The following is a 24242-nucleotide window of genomic DNA, read 5'->3' as shown; positions in this document are numbered from 1 at the left end:
GATATTTATACTCACCTTGGAACCATTTCTTAGATGTTTAAAATCCAACACGTCCATCATAGGCTTTCCGGTTGCAGGTAAGGAGGATAAGTTAGCTGCCTATACAGACAACCTTTTGCTTTTCATCTGAGAACCATTTACTACCCTTCCACAGATAATGAAGGCTTTTGACGAATTTGTTTTTCTTTCCAATTTCAAAATCAACTATTTGAAATCTTATGTGCTTGGCATTGGCCTCTTGGTGGCAAAGATCACTTCTTATAAACAACAGTTTCCTTTGTTTGGAAAAAGGACACCATCAGATATTTGGGTAATGAGCTTCCACTGAATCCTGCAAATCTGTTTGCATGGAATTTCACACCCCTGCTTAAGCAGTTTACTAAAGATCTCCAAACGTGGGATATTACGACTCTGTCATGGTTTTGCAGAGCTGCAGTGTTGAAAATTAACATATCACTCCCCCTTTTGTATGTAATGCAAACAATTTCCATTTTCTTACCTTTCCTTTTGCAGATTAACACTCCAAAGATCATTTTGGCTTACTTGTCGCTTTCTAAATTTAAGGGAGGCATTGGCATCCCTGATATGCAAAAAATATTATTGGTCAATTCAAATGGCAAGGATTGTAGATTGGTCAATATATACAGCCTAAAAAGAGTGGATCAGATTGGAGCAGGCCTTTGTAGACATATCCTTACTGAATTTGCCATGGGTGAAGCGCTGTCATTAGAAGATTCAGATATATGAACATTACCTGATAACAGCGACCCTATGGAGTTTCCGCTCTGCAGTTAAGATGTGTGGGAGCTCTTCAGACCTGGGATCCTTGACACCATTGCGCTGGAAACTGGATTTTACTTTGGGTATGATGAGTCCTTTTCTACAAACCCAGTAGCCTACTACTTCCCTGCTGGTTCACCACTTTTTCCATGGAGGTGCCTTTGTTGACAGGTCTTATTGAATTGGTTTGAGGAGGCGTCCATCTCGTTTTGGTCGTATTTTCAAGTACAGCACTTTCTCTTGACCTCAAAAACAGGTATGTAGCAGACCCTTGTTCCCATTTGAAGCTATCTGCTCTAGGTGAGCTCCTCAAAGACATGTCATCTCCGATCTCTATACAATTTTATACGCACATCACTCTCCGGGTGCAGGCCTGGCTTGTCGATCATGGGAATTAGATCTGGATTGTACACTGACAAATGAGGCTTGGGAACATGTGAATCCGCTGGTTCATAAATGTTCCTTGAATGTCTCTATTTTTCTTTGAGTAAATAGAACAGAAGAAATGGAGGAATCTACTCATATAGCACAAGATAGAATGTCTTCCTTCACAGCGACTTGAGCATGTTGGATTAATTTTAAGATCACTAATCCATACACACAGGTCATGTCATAGACAAGGACTAACAGTTATACACAGACATATTGGCCCTGATTCACTATTGGGCGTGGGCGCATATTTATGGGCTTAAGCCCAATTTTCATGGGCGTCCGTCATTTTTTACCCTGCAACCTAATTCACTATTGAGCAGAGCCCATAAGCAGATGCCCAATCTAATTCACAAAAAGACACACGCCCGAAATCAGACTCACAAAACAGACTTGCTAAGAAGCACGTCTAAAACCATGAAAAATCACTGCAGAGACATGTTCACTTAGAAATTTGCTTTGCCAAATATCAGGACTTCACTTTAAACAATATCTGCTATTTCCAAAAAAATTAAGAATGTGTTAAAAATCGTTTTTTTCAAGGAAATCGACATAGTAAAAATCTAGAAGCCCGTGCAGTGTCTTTGGCAGATACAACTGAGCATGTGCAGAACACATTTTAGACTTCTGCCATGGGCGTTTGCTTTTTAGCCACTGACTAATAGTGAATCTTACTGTGGATTCCTCTGACAGCCGGCACTCGCTCGTGTCTATTGTGTTTAATAAACAGCACTCGGCATATCTTCATGTAATCTAACTAGATTTCCTTAGTTCTAGTGATTCTATTTTTGTTTCGTATCCTTTATAATTATTTCTGTAATGATTTTACTTATTTCAAAGGTCTAGATAATATTTATTTTGACAGCTGAATGTAATAATAAAGGTCCGCAATAAAAAAAAAAAAAAAAAAAACAGCGTGGGTCCCCCCTCTCATCCTTACCAAGCCCTTCAGGTCTGGTATGGATATTAAGGGGGAACTCCACACTGAAATTAAAAAAAAAAACAGCGTGGGTCCCCCTCAATATCCATACCAGACCCTTATCCGAGCATGCAGCCCGGCAGGTCAGGAAAGGGGGAGGACGAGCGAGCGCCCCCCCCCTCCTGAACCATACCAGGCCACATGCCCTCAACATGGGGGGGGTGCTTTGGGGCAGGGGGGCTCCCCCCCCAAAGCACCTTGTCCCCATGTTGATGAGGACAAGGGCCTCTTCCCCACAACCCTGGCCGGTGGTTGTGGGGGTCTGCGGGCGGGGGGCTTATCAGAATCTGGAAGCCCCCTTTAACAAGGGGGCCCCCAGATCCCGCCCCCCCCCTACGTGAACGAGTCTGCAGTACATGGTCCAGCAGACTTATTCACAAAAAAACTAAGTGTGGTGTAAAAAAAACACAGTACAGGGTCTTTGACAAGTCCTTTATTAAAACAATGTCCCCCGAAGTAGATCCAACGTCAATCGCGGCGGCGGCAGCGGCAGGGACCCGAAAAAAGAAAAAAAAAAAAGGTTCCGCTCCAGTCCCAGGCTTCCAGCCTTGTGAAGAAGAGGCTAGCTGACAGTTCTTATATAGGTATGGGGCGGGGCCAGCCGGGGACATCATCCGAGTGACCCGCCCCATGTCACATGCTTGCTGTTCCCGGCTGGCCCCGCCCCATAGCTATATAAGAAATGTCAGACTGTCTCCTGCATTCAGCTAGTTAGCCTCAGTGGAGAGACAGGGTGACATTTCTCAAATAGGTAAGGGGCGGGGATGATGTGCCCGGCTGGCCCCGCCCCTAACCTATTTAAGAAATGTCAGCTAGCCTCTTCTTCACAAGGCTGGAAGCCTCCGACGGGAGCGGAACCTTTTTTTTTTTTTTCTTTTTTCGGGTCCCTGCCGCCGCTGCCGTGATTGACGTTGGATCTACTTCGGGGGACATTGTTTTAATAAAGGACTTGTCAAAGACCCTGTACTGTGTTTTTTTTACACCACACTTAGTTTTTTTGTGAATAAGTCTGCGGGACCATGTACCGCAGACTCGTTCACGTAGGGGGGGGGCCGGGATCTGGGGGCCCCCTTGTTAAAGGGGGCTTCCAGATTCTGATAAGCCCCCCGCCCGCAGACCCCCACAACCACCGGCCAGGGTTGTGGGGAAGAGGCCCTTGTCCTCATCAACATGGGGACAAGGTGCTTTGGGGGGGAGCCCCCCCTGCCCCAAAGCACCCCCCATGTTGAGGGCATGTGGCCTGGTATGGTTCAGGAGGGGGGGGCGCTCACTCGTCCCCCCCCCTTTCCTGACCTGCCGGGCTGCATGCTCGGATGCAGGTATGGATATTGAGGGGGACCCACGCTGTTTTTTTTTTTCATTTCAGTGTGGAGTTCCCCCTTAATATCCATACCAGACCTGAAGGGCTTGGTAAGGATGAGAGGGGGGGACCCACGCTGTTTTTTTTATTATTTATTTAATTCATGGAAATAATTTGAAATTCAGCTGTCAGTGGGAAACCCCGATGATAGCTGAAACATTCCTTCTGTCCCTGCAGAGAGCTCCGCTATTATATTTGACATTAAAAAGTATAGAGACTGCAACATTGTATCTATTTGTATCCATTCCGGATATAGATGTTTTTATTCGGATACAAATAGATACAATGTTGCAACCTTTATACTTTTTAATGTCAAATATAATAGCGCAGCTCTCTGCAGGGACAGAAGTAATTACTTTGCTATTATATTTGCAGGCCGTAGATGGGGCGAAAATCGAACAATTTTTTTACCATTGGTGGTAACGTCGGCCCATTGAACAACCGAATTTTTTTTTTTTTTTTTAAACGGTCAGTTTTCGCCCCATCTATGGCCTGCATTTTTCTTTTTCTTATTCTTTTTTTTTATTCTTCTTTTTCTTGCAGGTCATGGCTCATGTGCAGATTTTTTATCTGTTAAAAGATCAGCCAATTTGCCGATCATTGCAGCTAAAATCGGCCGATCTGCAAAATCGGCCAATTTTTATCCAAATTTACCAATTAAAAATAGTTGCAAAATCCCCAAAAATGGCTGACCAATTAACCCACTAACAGGCCGAAAATCAGCCGATTTTTTTTGCGGACGATTTTAGACCCATGTAAAGCAGGCCATAGATGGGTCTAAAATCGGCCGATTTTTCTGCCGAAAAAAAAATCGAACGATTTTCGGGCCGTTAGTGGGTTAATTGGTCAGCTGTTTTTCGGGATTTTGGCACATTTTTTTTATCAGTAAATTTGGAACAAAAAATTTTCAACTTTACTGGTAAACAAAATATGCTAAAATCCCAAAAAATGGCCGACCAATTATCCCAATAACGGAAGAGGCCCTTGTCCCCATTAACATGGGGACAAGGTGCTTTGGGGGGGAGCCCCCCTTCCCCAAAGCACCCCCCCATGTTGAGGGCATGTGGCCTGGTATAGTTCAGGAGGGGGGGCGCTCGCTCGTCCCCCCCCCTTTCCTGACCTGCCGGGCTGCATGCTCGGATAAGGGTCTGGTATGGATTTTGGGGGGATCCCCAAGCTGTTTTTTTTTTATTTCAGCGTGGAGTTCCCCCTTAATATCCATACCAGATCCGAAGGGCTTGGTACGGATGTGAGGGGGGACCCCACGCTTTTTTTTTTTTTTGTACATTCAGCTGTCAGTGGGGAACCCCGCTGACAGTTGAAACATTAACACATGGCTGTCGCTCCTACAATCCCGCATGAGTTATGTTATCAACTCATGCAGCATTTTAGTAGCGAAAACCAATGCAGCGCTCATGTTTCAGCTGTCGGCGGAGTTCCCCACTGACAGTTGATGTAAAAGTATTGCAGGGAATTATAAACAATTTGTAAAAAACCCGGCGTGGGGTCTCCCCTCTCATCCATAATAAGCCCTTCGGGTCTCGTATGGATGTTAAGGGGTAACTCCACGCTGAAATTAAATAAAAAACAGCATGGGGTACCCCCCAAAATCCATAACAGATACTTATCGGAGCATGCAGCCCAGCAGGTCAGGAAAGGGGGGGGGGACAAGCGAGCGCCTCCCCCCCTCCTGAACCATACCAGGCCACATGCCCATACCAAATTATTCAAACATTTGTAAACAGACCAATTAACTGAAATGGTTTGGCATTTGTACCCCAAATATGACGTTCCCTGAGGCATTGGTAAACCGAGGTACGCCTGTATTAGTATTGCAATCCTTTGTATTGGGATACATAGAACCAACATACATCTGAATTGGCAACATAGCACAACATTTGTGTCACATTGGAGATATCTGGTAGTTATACTGACCTTGCCCAGGGACCTAAGATTGATTCACAGCACAGAAATACAGGCTGGATTAGCAATGTAGCTCCGTGGATTAGTGGTTAGCACTACTGCCTCACAACTCTAGGGTTGTAGGTTTGAATCCCAACCCCGGTGAGGAAGTAGCATGATCTCCGTGTGTGGCTGTCTTCAAATAGATGTTCTGGCAACATCTTTGCTTTCTGTCTAAATGATCCCTAAAATGTGAATTAGAATGAGGCCTTGTCTGTTGAAACACCTTCAAAGCTGCACCTTATGTGAATGTCATACAATGGGATAAGAGCCTGGAGCACTAATAGATTTGATAATGATGGTTTACACTCCATCCACTTTTGTGAAGGATTTGGCAAGCAAAGAGCTGACAGAGAGAGAGAAAGTCTGCAAAGTCGCACCCTATTGTATGCTATTAGAGCGACCACATGGGTGTGTTTCAAACATTGATTTCTATAGTACATATAGTATATGTATATAGTATGTAATATATAGTAGTACATGTACTACTTTAGTGGCAATTTGCATAGAGATCTGTGTCAGATGTCTTGAAAATTGCATTGAAATGGTCAATTTTACTGTAAGTCGCAGGATGTGTAAATCAGCTTTGCCCAGAGTGTAATGTTTGGTGAAGTTTGATTTCTGGAGTGTTTTGCCAATTGATGGGAAATTCACCATACTAGTCAAATCGATTTGTCATTTTCAGTATTGCATACAAGATGTGGTCATGTGACTGTCTTAACTCATGCGAGAATCTGGAGGGAATTGTGACCATAGTAGCAATAAAGGTTCCAATTGGGGTTCCCTTTCACATCCCTGCTCAATGTTCTGTTGTATGCTGCACACGTACATTTCACTGTATATTTCTTTCTGATTTGTGGGGCCTGTATACCAAGGGTTAATGCAGGTAGGAAGCGGATTCATCAGGTGAAAACACTTTCACTGACCAAATTAAGGTCAGTGGTGGGTGAGGCTTCATTGGGTGTGGGGCCTTGTTTGGCGCGCTCCAAATACAACCTAGCTTATATAAAGACGTGCAGTAGGGAGTGATTTGGCCTGTTACTAGGCCGGGTGGTTTGTGACTAAGTCCTTGCTTGTAGTGGTTTGGGGGAGGAAGAGATTTTGTGAGTGGGGAGTGTAAGTGGATGACAAGTGGTTGGAGGTTTTGTGTTGGTTGAAAATTTTGATAACTTTATTGGCATTTGGACATGGCGAGAGCACAGTTCTCAACTGAGGAGATGATCCTTATATGTAAAGTAACTGTGGCCATTGCAAATATGTTTATAACATGTGAGGGGCAAGTAATTGCAATTTTGTGGGTGGGGCCTAGCAGAATCTCACTTGGTGCACATGCTACTTATCTGTACATTAGCTCCTGGGTATTGATGGGTCAATGATATTAACCACTTGCCTATTGGGTACTCATACCCCCTTCCTGTCCTGCCCAATTTTCATCTTTCTGCACTGTTACCCTTTGAATGACAATTGTGCGGTCATGCCACATTGTACCCATCTTAAATTTGTATCAGTTTTTTCAGACAAATAGAGCTTTCTTTGGGTGGTATTGACTTGCTGCTGTGAGTTTTACTTTTTGCTCAATAAACCACAAAATAGCTCATAATGAATAAAAGTCTGTTTATATTATAACATTTGGTAAACTGGTAATTTAGCAACACTGATGTGCGTTGATGAGGCAGCACTGGTGGGTGGCACTGCTGGCCACAGGTGGGCGGAACTGTTGGGTGGCACTGGTGGGCACTGATCATCGGGGCCGACCCCTGCTTTGATAACTGCTGGTTCTCGGCAGTACTTTCCACACATTCTGACAGCGTGATGAAAGTGCAGCCAAGACCCGGCAAATGCATTTCCCGGTGATCAGCGTGTCATTGGACATGGCTGATCACATGGTAAAAAGCCGCTGTGATTGGCCTTTACCACATCACGTGATCAGCTGTGTCCTTAGGACACAGCAATCACGGAGAGCGCGTTCTGCCAGGATGTCATATGACACCCTCCCAGAGCTGCCTGGATGCAGTGTAGCGTTATTCGGCTATCTGCGGTCGCCAAATAGGTAACCAGCTAGGCCTTCATGGCTAATCTTTGAATATCTGGACATGTATACTGCGTATAATGCATTACATTCTACAATGTGTTGGTGTACATGGTATTACAGTGTGCAATGCGTTGCTGGATTCTGCATGACAGTGGACAGCGTATCACAGTGTGCAATGCGTAGCTCCAGCCTGCATGACAGTGTACAGTGCATTACAGTCTACAATGTGTGGGTGTACACGGTATCACAGTGTGCAATGCATAGCTCCAGCCTGCATGACAGTGTACAGTGCATCACAGTCTACAATGTGTGGGTGTACACGGTATTACTTTGTACAGTGTATTACAGTGTGCAATGCATTGTACACTGCAGTGTGCACTAAAGCATTTTACACTCATGCACTGTACACACTAACGCATTTGACATTTCTAGTGTGCAATGCGTTCGTGTGCAATGCCTTGGACAGTACAATGCATTTGCAGTATTGGTGTATGTTTATTAAGCACAGATAATTAATCTGATTTTAGTTATCAAGGAGAAGTCTTCTCTGTCCCCCTGTTTATGAGGTGGAGGACAATTGTTTTCCGAAGAAGAGAGGAGACATTTTTTCAAGGAGATCTGTATAGATTTCCAGAGATATGTGTAGATGGTTGAGGGGCTGCATGTGATCTCCGGAGATAATTGTGATTAACGATCACCTGAATTAAACCAGTGAATGAAAAGTGTAAAAAAACATGGATTGAAAATAATCTGCACTGACCACTGTGCTTTGTCAAGCCACATATTGGCACATTCTGGTGTCACACAGATGCGATGTGAAATTTGCAGTGTTTTCTGTGCAAGCTCTGCACCGCATCACAACCGCAACCCCTTCATGCCACCTGCTGCGGCTTTCTAGGTGAAGTTACCAACACACCAAAATTGGTACACAAAGCGTATTGCGATTTGCCAAATTGGATGGCATGCCTATTCACACCCATGTGCATACCCTGAAAAAGGGTCCTGCACATTTTTGGCCCGGATGCGGTGCAATTTGAGGTGTGCAAAATGTTTGTCTCTAATTGCAACGCACACAAATTGCATGTGATTTGCCCAGGAGTGCGGTGTTAGACCACAATGCATGTATGTGAAGCCAGAAAAAAGGATGTGGATTTTGTCTATTTTTACTTGCGCATGTTAACATTATGTAAGTGCATTTTTCTTCTGTTTAACATGCTATAGAAATGCAACATGCATTTGGATGGAGTGTTTTTGTATGTGCATTTTGGAAGTATTCTAAACACACATTGACCCTAGGGCCACACCATATCTTATGCAGGCCATAGATGGGTCGAAAATCGGCCGATTTTTTGGCCGAAAATAAAATCGGCCGATTTTCGGATCGTTAGTGGGCTATTTGTTCGGCCGTTTTTCGGTATTTTGGCAGATTTTTTTTTTCGGTAAAGTTGGAAAAAAAACGGCCGAATTTGCCGATCGGCCAATTTTCGCGGCAATGATGGGCAAATCGGCCGATTTTTTACTGATAAAAAATCTGCACATGAGCAGTGACCTGCAAGAGGAAGACAAAAAGAAGAAAAAGAAGAAGAGGATGATGAAGAAGAGGATGATGATGATGATGATGAAGAAGAAGAAGAAGAAGAGGATGATGAAGAAGAAGAGGATGATGATGATGATGAAGAAGATGATGAAGAAGAAGAAGAAGAAGAGGATGATGAAGAAGAAGAGGATGATGATGATGATGAAGAAGATGATGAAGAAGAAGATGATGAAGAAGAGGATGATGAAGAAGAGGATGATGAAGAAGAGGATGATGATGAAGAAGAGGATGATGATGAAGAAGAAGAAGAAGAGGATGATGATGATGAAGATGATGATGAAGAAGATGATGAAGAAGATGATGAAGAAGAAGATGATGAAGAAGAGGATGATGATGAAGAAGAAGAGGATGATGATGAAGAAGAGGATGATGATGATGATGATGAAGAAGAAGAGGATGATGATGATGATGATGAGGATGATGATGAAGAAGATGATGAAGAGGAAGAAGAGGATGAAGAAGATGATGAAGAGGAAGAAGAGGATGAAGAAGATGAAGAGGAAGAAGAGGATGATGATGAAGAAGAAGAGGATGATGAAGATGATGAAGAAGAAGAGGATGATGAAGAAGAAGAAGAAGAGGATGATGAAGAAGAAGAAGAAGAAGAAGAAGAGGAAGAGGAAGAAGAAGGATGAAAAATGAGAGGAATTCCAGTATGGCAAAAAGTGTCCCTGCAGAGAGCTCCGCTATTTCTTTGACAGTTCCTTGACATTTACAGCGGTTGCAACATTGTATCTATTTGTTTTCGAATAAAAACATCTGTATCCGAAATGGATACAAATACATTGTTGCAACCGCTATAAATGTCAAAGAACTGTCAAAGAAATAGCGGAGCTCTCTGCAGGGACACTTTTTGCCGGCTGTAGACGGGATGAAAATCGGCCGATTTTTTTTTTTACCATTGCTAGTAACATCGGCCGCTTGAACAACCGATTTTTCATTTTTTAAAAGAAAAATCGGCTGTTTTTCTCCCCGTCTATGGCCTGCATAAGCATTAGTGTGCCTGGGGGAGGGGGGGACCTTTGGCCTTTCCAAACACAGTAGATGCTCCAAGAATGTTTCCTTGAACTCTTGAAATGGTTAAAAAGGAAAGACACTCTAGATAGCCTGCACTGAGAATTGACTGTCATGATGACGTGTCAATGATTATTTGCTCTCATTTTTCAGGAGTGGTACTGCTTGCGGTTGAAGCTGGTAGAAATCCACCTTCACGTCCTCCACTCACCTTCACTTGTGGCCAGTGGATACTTTGTGGCCGCAGGCAAGAACTGGCATCGAGGACCTGCATAATGACCCTGGCATGCCAGAGGTGGTTTGGAAGCAGCACAGCAATTTGACCATCCCTTTCCTCTATGTTGGTTTTAGGGGTGCAGAATTGCTTCTCGTTCGTGAACGGACTGTCGCCGGATATCAGAGTCCCCATATTTTCAAGATATGTTTTAGCCATGTTGGCTTATTTTTATGTTGATTTCCAAGTGTGTCGCACCTAACCGCACAGTAGTGTGGTGCCATGCGTATTTGTGGCTGTGAATGGGGCTGTTTTTAATAGACGTGTGTAGGTGCAACAAAGTTTTCATCATGGTACCTGCGCACATCTACATAGGGCATTGCATTTCTTTGCTGTGCTGGAAAATGTGTGTTCTTGCATGCGTTTCTGCACCACCAATGGTGTGAACAAGTCCTAAGGGCTGGTTCACACTATAAAAACAGTCTAGATGTGTTCCTGATGGATTTTTTTCATGCCCTTTTGGCATGCATGTTTAGTGTGTTCCAGTACATTTTGGATGCGTTTTGGACATGTTTACATTGCATTTTTGTATCCCTTCCACTTATTTTTTTCTATTTTCTTTGTATTCAATGTAGTTAGGGACATGTGCGTTTTAGTACATTCAAGGACGTTTCAATGTGTTCCAGTACAGTTCTGTGCAGAAACAATGCAGCGTGGTCAACTTTGTTTACAGCACCTGCAATGCATTGAAAATGCAAGCGCTGATGTGAACTATGACATTGACAACCATATAACCTTCTTTCTGTGCGTTTTGTGATGCTGAAAAGGCAACTGAAACACATGTAGTGTGAACTGGCCCTAAAGGTTATTAGAGGTCAGGGAACAGGACTGACCAGGAATTGTGAATTCAATCAGACTAGTGGTGAGATACAATCAGCAATTGTATAATAATGTGAGATCTGAGCTGTAGCTGATAGAAAATGAGACACATTCACTTGATCAGTAAATAGAGAGTGGGGCGGTGATCCATAGATTTGCATATGGGACAGGTGATGATGGGGTGGGGGAGGGGGTCAAGTTGTATAAGGAGACAGATTTAAAAGAGAAAAAAGTTACAATGAAATATACACGGCATGAAACTTGCACATTTCCTAATTGGCAGAAGAACAGTACGCAAGTAACATTCATCCACTTTCTAGTCATTAGGCAAAATCATAATTGATTGATCAATATTGCTGCCACAACCCAGAAAATTGATCTCCATTTTTTTGGGATGTTGCCAAGACTGGGATTAGAACCCATGACCCAAGTGCTGTAAGTTCTGAGCTCTAACCACTAAACCACTGTGGGAGACACAGTTTGAGCTATAATGTAGAATAGTTACATTGTTTAAAAATGATAAAGCAAGCGCTGGTCAAATGATATAGACTAGTAAAATGGTATTACACAAGATAAATATAACCACGAACAGTAGTGCATGAACTCGTGAAAGGTCATCCACCCCTGTGACAGTGTACTACACTATTGAGCACCTTTCTGGCTCCTGTGGCTGAGCTAATTCCTCCCCAGGACCATTTGGGCACCCACCCTGATGGATGGATGGATGGATGGATGGATGGAGCTGGATGACTAACCCATAACTGCCAGCATACTGCTGCACCCCCAGATGTGTGATGTGTATAACCCATACACATTAATACTTTTGTTCTGGTGAGTGTAGACCAGTCCCAAGGGTGGTTTACCTTTCACAAGTTCATGCACTACTGTCCGTCACGGAGAGACCACACGTGCCATTCATAGGCACTCTCTGAGTTGGTACTCTCACACGAAGGACATTCCATTATTCAGGAATGATTCTATGAACTTATTTTAGCACCATTTACAATATTACATCATTGTTGCAATTCTTTGCACTTTTTGGTTTTTACATGCATTCATTATTGATCACATGCATTTACAGCGCTGCACTTGTCTTTACCATAGAATAGTTACGTGATTAAAGAGAATGAAGATATATAATTATATTGGGAAATTAGAAGTATATAAATTATTTGAGATATAAGTGTGAAAATGTTTAACATTTGAGTACAGAATGTATGACATTCATTAGTAAATGCATTAGTTTCCTGATCATTTTGGAGACACAGCAAGAAAAGAAATAGAAGAAAATAGAAAATTCTAATACAGGTGTACTATTTATTACATTCTAAGAATTCTCTTTTGCCATCATAAGAACGCCAATGTTAATAAAGCCCGCGCTTGTGCGCCATCTAGCGAACATATCCGGTATTGCACCTAAAAATGTGCCAAACGGGATACCACATTTAGTGATAGCAAAGTAGTCAGTAGACGCTCGTCAATGAGCTTGCTAGACGCTGGTCAGACGACTGATTGATTGACCGGAGTCTGCCTGAATGGTCAGTCTCTGCTAATACACTCACATCTTAGTGAATCAAGGCCATTCTGTCAGTTGGACAGAGCGATTGGTGGCACCAATTGAGATACCATGGACTGGTAGGCACAGATCTTATGGCTGGCAGGTGAAGGGTCTCCAGTGCAGGTGTAATGTTCAGCGGACTCAAGTTAGTACTACACGGCCCTCTCAGTAGCTACTGCTGCAGGAAATGGTGATCCCCACCATTTGACATGGATGGGCCCATGTTGCCAAACGGGCACGTCTGCTCACTTCTCTTCCGCTGCGGTCAGGGGTCGGACCCCACTGCCTCCTTTCTTTTATTCTCTTTCCTCCCTCACTCTCCTTTTCCTTTTCTTCTTTTGTTCCCCCTTGCCTCTTTCCTCCCCCACTTTTTTTTTTCCTTCCCAGCATTCATCTGCTGCATAGGTTTATATTGAGCTATGACCACTAGACGATAGTGTTATCATTCATCCCTTAGACCTCAGGGGATGTATTCTGGGGTGGTGGGTACCATGTCACTGGCGCATTGTAATCTGTGGAGGTACCTGAGTTCTCTTTGTACCTGAATATGTCTAAGGTAGGCTGATCCAATGTATAGAGCCTTTATCATTTGCATAAGAAACCTACTGTATGTAACCTTTGCTGGGGATCACTGGCCCTCTCTCTTTTTGTTTAGTTTTATATTTCTGTATTTTAATTTTTTTTTTCATTGTATATGACTGTACAGTATTGTGCTGTTCTGAAATATTTTCTATTTCGCAATATAAATTATAGAAAAAAATAAAGAAATTGGCAACAACCCTTCAACATCAGACAATGTCCAGCAGTGCTATCAGCACAGAATTGGTGGAAACCAGTGGGACTCAGGTACACCCATCTACTGTCCAGAGAAGTCTATCCAGAAATAGTCTTTATGGAAGAATTGTGGCCAAAAAGCCATCCCCGATATGGAGACAAGGATAATCGACTCAACTATGCTCAAAAACATAGGAACTGGGATGCATAAAAATGACAGCAGTTGCTCGGAACTGAAGACTGAAATTTTTAAATATTTCACTGTAGCAGGAGGAGGTGCACGCTGGAGGTTCCTTGCAAGTTTGGGGCTGCATCTCTGCAAATGGAGTTGGAGATTTGGTCAGGAATCAATGGTGTCCTCAATGCTGAGAATTACAGGCAGATACATATCCAATATGCCATACCATCAGGGAAGTGTGTGATTGGCCCCAAATTTACACTGCAGTACAATAATCTCAAACATACAGCCAGTGTCATTAAGAACTATCTTTTCTTTCAAAAACTGTGTGCAAGTGTACCTTGAAGAATTGAGGCAGTTTTGAAGGCAAAGGGTGGTCACACCAAATATTGATTTGATTTGGATTTATCTTCTGTTTATTAACTTTCCACTTTGTAAATTGATACAAAATAAACTATGAAAGTAGAACTATAGGCAAAATTTTTTTTTTTCATTTTGGATAGAGCAAGGGAAGGCTATAATCCATCAGACTTTTTTTTCCAATTTTGGAGACCTCCCTTCACTTCCTGTCCCACAGCCAAACAGGAAATGAGAGGAAATCCCTGCAACTAAGGGAATCCCTTGGGGACTCCCAGCTCACCAGAACTATGGTCCCCATTGTAATATTTCCCCATTATTTCTTTTTTGAGGGCACCCAAAATTTGGAATTTTCTTGACTTTCACTAACCATAACCAGGACAAATAGTGAGCGTGAATCTTCCTAACATGGGACGCAAACAGCAATAAAAACTGACAGAGGTTCCAATCCCTCTCCACTCTATCCAAAACGTAAAAAAAAAGGTTTGCTTTTTATTATACTTTAACATTTCTATTTCGGAACTTATTCTTAATTTATAGCATTTTTCACACGTGCCTAAAACTTTTGCACAGTAATATATATACATTCACATTTATCCATATGACTATAAGTATATGCTATAAGTATAAAAACAAATATCAGCAAGCACTAACTTGGGTAGCAGCAAATGCACAAAAAAAGGAACTACAAGAAATCAAATAAACATACAGTAGTGCAGCGCATAAAAGTGAACATATACAGGCAGAATGAGTGTCACAGGTAATTCTCTGCAGGAAATAAAATATAGCATATGGATATACTATATCGTATGAATGATAGTCCTGTTGGATAAATTAAATGATATGGGAGTATCTCTTCAAATGGTAAGATTCCAGTGAATAATTTATATAAAATCTGGAAGTGGATGATCAACCAAGAAATAGAAAGCCAGGAAACACAAAACATCCGAGGTGTGCGAAAGAATAGTGGGATTGCAAACTAACCAGAAGCGCTAATGTAATGCGGATTGAATGATATAATCCGGTCTGGAGGACTAACACCAAATGGAACCTGGTCTGGCCTAGGCTTATCCACCTCTGATAGCATGGGTGTTAAGTAAGATGTCAATCAGAGGTCCCTCTCCAGGGTCTGTGAATGGGTCTGGTCATAAGGGATATAATCCATCCTCCAAGTCAGATGGAGCCTGGGTCCTGGGGGTTAAGTGCTCATAGTAGAGCCAGAAAAAGGGGGGGGTCTCATAGTGTAGTATAATAAATTATTTATTGAAAAAATTGTGGATATATAAAATAGTACACACATGTAATAAGGCGTAATCAAATGCAGGAAGGATAAAAGAAATCTGCACTATGTCAGATTCAAATAGCCTGTGCTGGCAATGTTACTGACCAGTCCAATAGTTGTAATGGCCGCCGAACCTCCGTGATCTGGCGGCTTGGCATCTCTGGGTGGTGGGGCTCCTCCTTAACGCGTTTCATAAAAACATATATCTTCAGATTTATATATTTACTGCAGAGAATTACCTGTGACACTCATTCTGCCTGTATATGTTCACTTTTATGCGCTGTACTACTGTATGTTTATTTGATATGCTGTAAGTATGTTTTTCAGATTTAATTATGTGGTATTTAGCAAGGAAATTGGTTACACATTGTTCCGAGACAACAGATTTATTTGCATCTCCTAATGCATTTTTCACTTTGCATAGTGTGCTGGCGTGGTAGGGTAATCAATTCCAGAGCACAGCATTGTATGTAAAGGTTGATCAACAAAATGGTTTGCTTTCTTTTTCTGAGTACAGTTTTCTGTTGAAAGCTAGCATGGAAATATGCACTAAGAAACAGAGAAAACTTGCAAAGTGCTATACCCAATAGTAACTAATTAGAAGTTTTTCATTATTCTAATAAATAAAAACTGACTGAAAGCAAACTCTAAATAGTTGTTTTTGGTTATTTATATTCCCATAATATATTTATGTTCAGCAAAAATATTTGCCAATATTTACAGTATGTTTGTGTACAAGCAATCTTTAATGGCATCCCAGTCTTAGTCCGTAGGGTTCAATATTGAGCTGGCCCATCCTTTGCAGCTATAACAGCTTCAACTCTTCTGGGAAGTCTGTCCACAAGGCTTAGGAGGGTGTCGATGGGAATGTTTGACCATTCTTCCAGAAGCTCATTTGTAAGGTCAGGCCTTGTTTTAAGACGAGAAGGCCTGGTTCACAGTCTCTGCTCTAATTCATCCCAAAGGTGTGCTGTCTAGCTGAGGTCAGGACTCGCTCAATACTTATGTGTGTGTATGTGTATATATATATATATATATATATGTACAAGCAGTCTTTCACTAGACACAGTAGGTAGGCAGTACATTCTTCTCTACTGTCCTGTTTGAATACTGGCTTTATATTCATTGCCATGGATTTGGGACTCTCAGAGGGCTTATCTGGGAGCTCTATTTTTCCCAACCTTTTACAAATGGTTTTAATTACTGTCCTGCTTATTGCTAAATACAAATATATTCTGGTTTAAAATGATACCTTGATGAGCTCATCTATGAGTTATTTTGACATTACATGCACAAATAATTCTCCTCTAAAGTGGTAACCTAATAAGTACCACTTCAAGCTGTTTTGTTTTTGTTTTTTTACAAAGTGTCACTTTAAATTGTTAGGTATTATTATTATTATTATTATACAGGATTTATATAGCGCCAACAGTTTGCTCAGCGCTTTACAATATAACGGGAGACAATACAGCAACAATACAGTTCAATACAAGAGGGATAGGAGGGCCTGATCCTTGGAGCTTACAATCTAGGAGAATTATTATTAAAAGGTGAATGTAAAAATGTTTATAGGTAAGGCATGTAAGCCCTTGCCTCCAATGTAATTGTAGTCAAGGCACTATTTAACATCTATCATATTATCAGTGGAATGTGATAAGAGGCTTGATGTTAATGCAATGTTTAACTAAAGTGTAAAAAAAATGCAAGACTTTGTATTTAAGTGTCTTGTTTATAAACAGTTCTCTCCCAGTCGTAGATGCTTGGCAATCACCTGCCAGAACCCTGTGATTGACAGCCGCAAATGGCAGTGCGGGTAGCATGACTGCACACCCCCCTACCCAGAAATGCAAATTCACATATATATAACGTGATTTTGCACACCCGTGCCGCCCTGTAGCAGTACTTCTGCTATAGGGCAGACGGGAAGCAGTTAAAGTGGGTGTAACCCTCACATAAACTCAATGAAGTGACTGGCCTCAGGTTATCATCCTACATAAATTGTACGGGTTTATCTGCAGTCTTCTATTCTCTACATCCATAATTTATAAAACGTGTCTGAGCTTTAAGAAAACAGGGCGGGATGCTGAAAGTATATACTGCAGAGCTCAGTGAGGAGAGAGCTGATCGAAGGGAATGGACACCCCCCCCCCCCTTTCACACAGCACACAGAAACAGAGCTAAGACCGTCAATCCGAGATTGTGTGCTAGAGGTCCCTCCCCTGTCACCTTTATTCTCTTGGCATCAGAACTTGTCAGAAGTGATTTATGCTGATAGCAGAGGAATGAAGCAGCAGACAGAAATGACACTTCGTGGTCTTGACTGAGACAAGTACACACCATAGAGGGATATGCTTTGTTCATACTTCATGTCTACAAACACTTGAATTAATGCTGCTTCTCAATCAAATATTTCAAGTTTCATGCAATTTCTTCTACTTTCTCCATGTGTGCTGCTTCTACACTCTGTTTGACGGCCCAATATTTTTGTTAGCTTTATGTTTCATCAAAGTCCAGTTGAATGTTATTGCCTACTACTACCCAACCAAATTCTTTGGAAATTTATGGCACATCAAAAAATATAACTTGGTGCTGCCAACTCAATCATCTTCAGACACATTTTTATAAAGCCCAGTGTCTCTCCAACCACCAAAAGTTTCAAGACTGTCAAAATGTACTTGCCCTTACTACCATGCCTCTTAAAACTCCAAAGGGGAGATCCCCAAGGAAAATTACTGAAGCAAGCAAATTATTTTAGCCATCTCTCCGTAATTTTTTCACACCTTATTATACAGTATACAGTGGTCTTCAGCTCTACGCTGCATTGTAAGAAGAAACAAATGCAAGCAACAAAACACAAGTCACAGTGGTTACAGTATATCGGATTTATTTACAGTACAACAAGTTTACAGAAAGACTTTTTTTTACGAAAATGTGCTTGTTGGACACTTTTGGAGTGTTTTTTTTTCAGGTTAATTACTGGCCATACAAGTTAGCTCATACAAACAGAAATTCTTTTTTAAAGACAGAACAAAGGAACTATTGGATACCTGGCAGTCTGCTTAAAAGTAGCAAAGTTAGTAAAAGAGTATGGTTTTTGATGCATGAGACTTCATCACTGACCCGGTTTTGTTTAATAGTTCCTAGCTGTACTGGACAGAGGTGTAACCCAGAGACGAGTCCTCCTTACGTTTTTTAGCCGATGTTAACACTTTCCAACAGCCACTGTTCTAGGTGCATTTAGTAGTCATCACGTGTCAGGATAATTGATGACATTTGCACTCATCATAGTAATTGCCTCTGTGACATTTAAGGCCTGCCAACTGCTGGAAGAGAGGGAAACAGCAGGCATGGCGACAGTACAAGTCTTTACTACATTCTGAGTTAAGTGTCTGTCTTTTTATTTCTTCAGAAATTGAAACATAATAAAGACCGTAAGAAGGGTATAACCTCACAGTCAAGTCTCTAAACACAAACATTAAACAAGAAAAAAAACAAAAAACGACTTCACTAACAATAGTGGGCTTTTTTAAATAAAATAAACAACGGTGTGCAGTACCACTCTGAAGTATGTTTTTATTAGCCAGACTGAAGCCAAATGCTAACTTTTGATTGGCCGCTATAGATTACAGCATTGTTATCAAAGTCCACTGAATATATTAATTAAAAAAATCATAGAGGAAAAGGGAACTATGGCCAGTGGTACTCAATCAAGTTTTGCAATTTACTATCAGCAATAACTGTCTAAACTGTTCAGATTCTGCATGTTTTGCCTGTATCTTGGTTATGCAGTTATGTCCTTGAAATAAAACAGGTGGACTTAGTACAGCAGGCTAAATGACTGGAGTCACAGACACAAGGTAACATTACTTGAAAGTCCATGTCCACCTCAAATATTACTTGTATGTTGATAAATCAGGTGTTGACTTCTTTCATTTGGGCCTTCAGTGACAAGATTTTCTCCATGGTTATGTCTACCTCTACGGAGGCCATTATGAAGTTGTCACAACCTAGTGGACTATCCATGTGTTTTTCATGGTTTTTTTAGTGGAAAATGCAGCCGTGCATGAAAGACTGCCCTTCTCAGGGGACAATTACACAATATATAAGGGTAAATAGTTCTATTTATTAAGTAACTTTAATTTCTGTATCATTCACTCACCATGAAGAGTTGTTTTTTTTTTTTTTTTTTTTTTTAACCTATACAATGTTTCACTAAGAAGCAATAGCAGGTAATACACATGTGGTGACAACTGCATACAATAGCTTTACAAGTCATTGTAAGATGCATGCATTTTCAAGGATGGATAAAGTAAGCCAAGCAATGATTAAGCCCTGGTTCACACCGGTGAAACTTGTCATGCTGTCAACTTGTCATGCTGTCATTTAGTTTCAAAAAGCATGAGTCACACCCTATTGTCCGCAATGGGACTGGTCAAATCGGTGTAACTCCGACCCTGTCAGAGTTGCATCGATTTTGAAAGTAGTTCCTGCACTACTTTTTGCAATTTCAGGTGCTACTTGCATAGCCATCTGTGCATGAAGCCGCAAAGATATCTTCCAAGTGGCACCTGAAGTCACACTTCCTTTGTGAACTAGGGCTAAGGGTGCATTCACACCTGAAAATACACCCCGCCTCAGCGTAAGAATTCACATCGATCACAGGCAGTCTGCGTTCAGGGCTGATCATCTGCATGTGATCGCTGCATGAGAGATGCACCCTAAAAAAATGTAACACTTTGCATTATCTTCTTGTTACACTGCAGTAATCATTCTTGCCACAACGTCTTGCTGCAGACATTGCTATCTGCTTCTGGAAATTAATGTTTCAAGTCTTATAATGTGCTGTATTAAAACACACAATGGACTGACCACAGTTCAAGAAGAAATTGTGTGCAGTAAGGCATCGCAACCAGACACCAGCTTTCATTGATATAGTGGTGTCAACCAAATGACAGCTGCTTGGTGGTTGGTTACTGTGTGGAACTGAACACCACTGCTCTGTGATCTTTGCTTGTCTAAAATCCACATAGACGATTTTTAGAGATTAGTAGAGCAGTATTTCAAAGTCCCATCTTACAATAGAAGACAATTGAATTTTTATAGAAAGCTAGTTTATGAACTGTACTTTGCAGAAAATGCTAACCGTTGTCTGCCAAAACCAGGCAGATGCCTTGAGTTGTCTTCATCATGTGACCACTAAAAGCAGCCTGCCAATGGATTCAATGGTTAACAGTTTTTAACCCTATCATGGCAGCTTCCATTCTCTGTAAACAGTCGAAATATTTATGTATATATATATATTTTAGAATTGTTTAGGACCCATTCACACAGCCGCATTATGGCAACATGCAATTGTCGTGGTAGCGGTATTAATTTTGAATGGCACCCCAACACAGTACTAAAAATGTAATGTCTTTTAATATGCCTTAGGGAAACATACCCATTAATTGGCTGCCTTAACACAAAATAATGTTTTGCCTTAATGTATTGTGTAAATGTGCCTTTATAAAAAAGATAACATATGGGGGGGTAGATATAATAAAACATAAGTAAACCTTTTTTACAGATGTGTCTTGTTACGTTTTGTATATCACATAACTGTTTTTTTCAGCGATCCCTGTGTACACGCTTAGCGGTGAGAATGATGTACTAATGTGACTCCAAATAGCGGTGGCCTTAATTTCCTAAGGTACAGTGTGGATCCTGTCCAGCTCACACTCTGAAAAGGGCCAGGAAGACTTGGATTCACAAACATCTTCAAGGCCAGAATTTCTCAGTGGCACACCAATCCACTGGCAGTGGTTATGGATGTAATGTAAATAGACATTATATAAATTGCTCAAAGACAACAAAGTTAATACCAAAAAAAATTACAACTTGCCCTTTAAATTATACAAGCGCAAACTTCACTATATAATAATTTTATATGTTATAAAGTCATCAAAGCCACCGCAGGTGAAATACAAAATGTAATTACTGTTGAACTTGAATACATGTAATGGGGAAAATGTAACATGCAGCAAACTAAATACATAGTTTCAACTCTACTCTGCTTAAAAAAATTCCAGCATAGGTTTCTATTGCATTCAGTTTTAAGAGGGAGTGGGTTTTGCTTGATGGAGGGTTGTGTGCTAAATTGTGCTCACCAACCACATACAATAGAGTCAGTGATTTTTATGACAAAACTAACTGTCTATGCGTTTTACCTCCTCTTTGAATGAGAGATTAAAGCAATTTTCTAAAAGAAAGCCTCACCAATGTTTTACTTCAAAAAAGGAGTTGTAGATTTTAGGGCTAAACGTGTTTGTGAACTTGAAAATATTCCTATAAATTATTTACCCCCCCCCAAAAAAAAGATTATTATTGTAGCTTACAAAATGGCTGACTGTGTGCATACACGGGCTCCTAGTAAGTTACTGGATTAGGTCATCACAAGACTAACTTAACTGATTAACAAAAAAAAAACAAAAAACAATGTAATTCAAAAGATAAAAGTAACAACAAATATGGTTATGGGTGTTGTTCTAATGTGCTTGCAGTTAGCTTTTAGTGCAAAAAATGATGAGTGCTTTGCAAATGGGCATTTTGCTGGTTAAACAAGTAAAACACGTAACTAAAGATGCAGCCGGTATAAACTCCAAACCCACTGCAGATACTTTGGCTTAAACCAAAGCCCTGAAGCTGCCCCAGTCTGGACATAAAAGTGTGTCTATGGGAGTTAATTTGAAAAAATACCCATTTAATCATTGAAATACGTTGTTTTAAATTTGCTCTCATAGAAGCAAAGCGAATAAAACAAAATGCTCCCTTTGGAAGCTGTGTACAAAATACTTCTCCCCTTAACTCACTCAATTATTTCAAATCAAAATGTCAATTAATGTATTTTTTAAGGAATTCTAGCTCAAAATGTAAAGCACAGACTGCTTTGAAGTTTTCTAAACAAACCTCTTCAAATTACCGAAACTAAATCAATAACAATGCGTGTTAACCTATAGCATTCAGATTAATTACCATCAGCTAAAAAAAAGGGGGGGGGGTCTGGTTGGCTGCTGTAGGCTATAGCATCAACACTATGTGCCCAGTTTCCTCAAGATGCAAACAGATGAAGACAGTGTTACCCGAAGAGACCAGATACTATTTCCAACTTACTTTAGAAAATAATAGGATCGTAATTAATAGCACAAAGTGGATAATAGTGGCACATAGTAAGGGTGCAGTCACACCTGTGAATGCATCCTGCCTCCGCGATTGGATGCGAGAACCCTTGCAGGGCTTCCCACAATTACCTGCGAGAGGCAGCCCTATCGAAAGCAATGGGAGACTGCCGGATCCCACACCTAATCGCAGCCACTCGCATGCAATCACTCATGCAGCAATCACATGTGAGTGATCACCCTGTATGCAGGCTGTCTGAGTCCAGAACTAATTACTCACATGTGAACGCTGAATGAGTGATTATACATGCAAGTGGGTGCGATTAACTGCAAGCGCTGGGAACCGTCCATTGCCTTCAATGCAAAGCTTCTCGCAGCTTATCGAGGGCACCCAATCGGAGGCAAGGTGCATTCGCAGGTGTGAATGCACCCTAAACCTACGCAACATAATCGTCTTTCACAAACATCTGTGTCAACAGCCTTATGAAATATGAGTTTTCATTAGTTGCTTTGGACATGTGTATCACCATTGCTCTTTGCACAATGCTGTTAAAAATAGACCCTACACATAAATGTATTATCATAGGTACTACTACCATCGTTAGAACCAGTTTTCAAAAATGAGGCCTAGCAGGTCTTATTGAGAATAATGGCTTCCACATTTAAATAAGTGTCCCAAATGTTAGCTTAGTTGTTACAGTCCTCAGAGTAAAACTTTTAGGTACCAAGAGTAGGTTTGTATCACAGAGTTTGAAACTTGTGGCTAGGAGCAACAACATAGAGATCCAAGTACAACTGACTAGACAGTCTGCACGACGCCTAACTGCTGCATTGCGTTTCTATAACGGCACATTACAGTGTTAGTGCCTTCCAGCAAAAAAGTACTGATATCAGCAGTCAACTGCTTTACAAATACAGTATAAGTGGAAATATAAATAAAATCTTGTATTAAATACGTCTTCAAGGAAAGTATATTTTCCACAGCAATCAAGTGGATGCTGTGGGCAACAAACCAACCTTTTTGAAAATGTGGATATCAGAGATTCACGCAATTAACTGAAAGTTAAAATCATTTGGAAAAATCCTAATGACAAGCTAAATATTATCCCTAATCCGTTAAAAGCTGACTAACCAGATTCAAGGACTGGATAATATAGCTGCGTACTCTGTGAAGATACACTATAAAGTTTACCTTCTTGCATATTAAATATAATACAAAATATGTCCAAATTGTTTCTGCATCAACACAAGCAAACAGCATAGTGGCCTTCACAGGATTTTGCGTCCTAGCTGTACAAAACAATAAAGTAGATTTAATTTAGGTTATATCATTTTTATATATACTGTATACTTTATAAAACAAAAAAAAAAAAAAAAAAAATCAGCCTTAAAACAGATTCTTACGCAAAAAAAAAAAAATCTATCCATGCTTATTTAAAAAAGTTCCAAAAGTGACATGGCTGCGGTAGAAGTATATAAAACAATCTCTAAAAAGAACATAGTTAAGAGCCAGTAGAATGCATGCTTGGGATAGGATAGAATTTAGAAATCCGGCTCTGTGTTGTAGGGTTAAGGCATTCCGACTCTCCGGACATTTTAAAAAACATTTCTTGCTCTTGAAGTTTTCTTGCAAACTCTTCTTCAAGTGCCTACAAATGAATAATCATCATATTATTTTTCAGAAAATATTGCA

The 24242-nt window shown here is 40.8% G+C and overlaps 1 protein-coding gene across 3 annotated transcripts in view; it reads right to left on the bottom strand.

Annotated features, from left to right (window-relative positions):
* Positions 1–18262: 18262 nt before the first annotated feature.
* The window catches only part of SLK (STE20 like kinase), a 107340-nt gene continuing 101360 nt past the window's right edge, over positions 18263–24242 (bottom strand). For all 3 annotated transcript variants that reach the window (XM_089690264.1, XM_089690265.1, XM_089690266.1), the window contains one exon: positions 18263–24198. In XM_089690264.1, the coding sequence (XP_089546390.1) occupies positions 24052–24198 (147 nt within the window). In that variant the 3' untranslated portion in view covers positions 18263–24051. The remainder of the gene's footprint in view (positions 24199–24242) is intronic.

Source organism: Staurois parvus, unplaced genomic scaffold, assembly GCF_062004578.1.
Source record: "Staurois parvus isolate SC_StPar_1 unplaced genomic scaffold, SC_StPar_1.0 ptg000525l, whole genome shotgun sequence".
Taxonomy (NCBI): Eukaryota; Metazoa; Chordata; class Amphibia; order Anura; family Ranidae; genus Staurois; species Staurois parvus.
The sequence above is the reverse complement of the archived record's forward strand: the minus strand, read 5'-3'. Positions and strand labels throughout refer to the sequence as shown.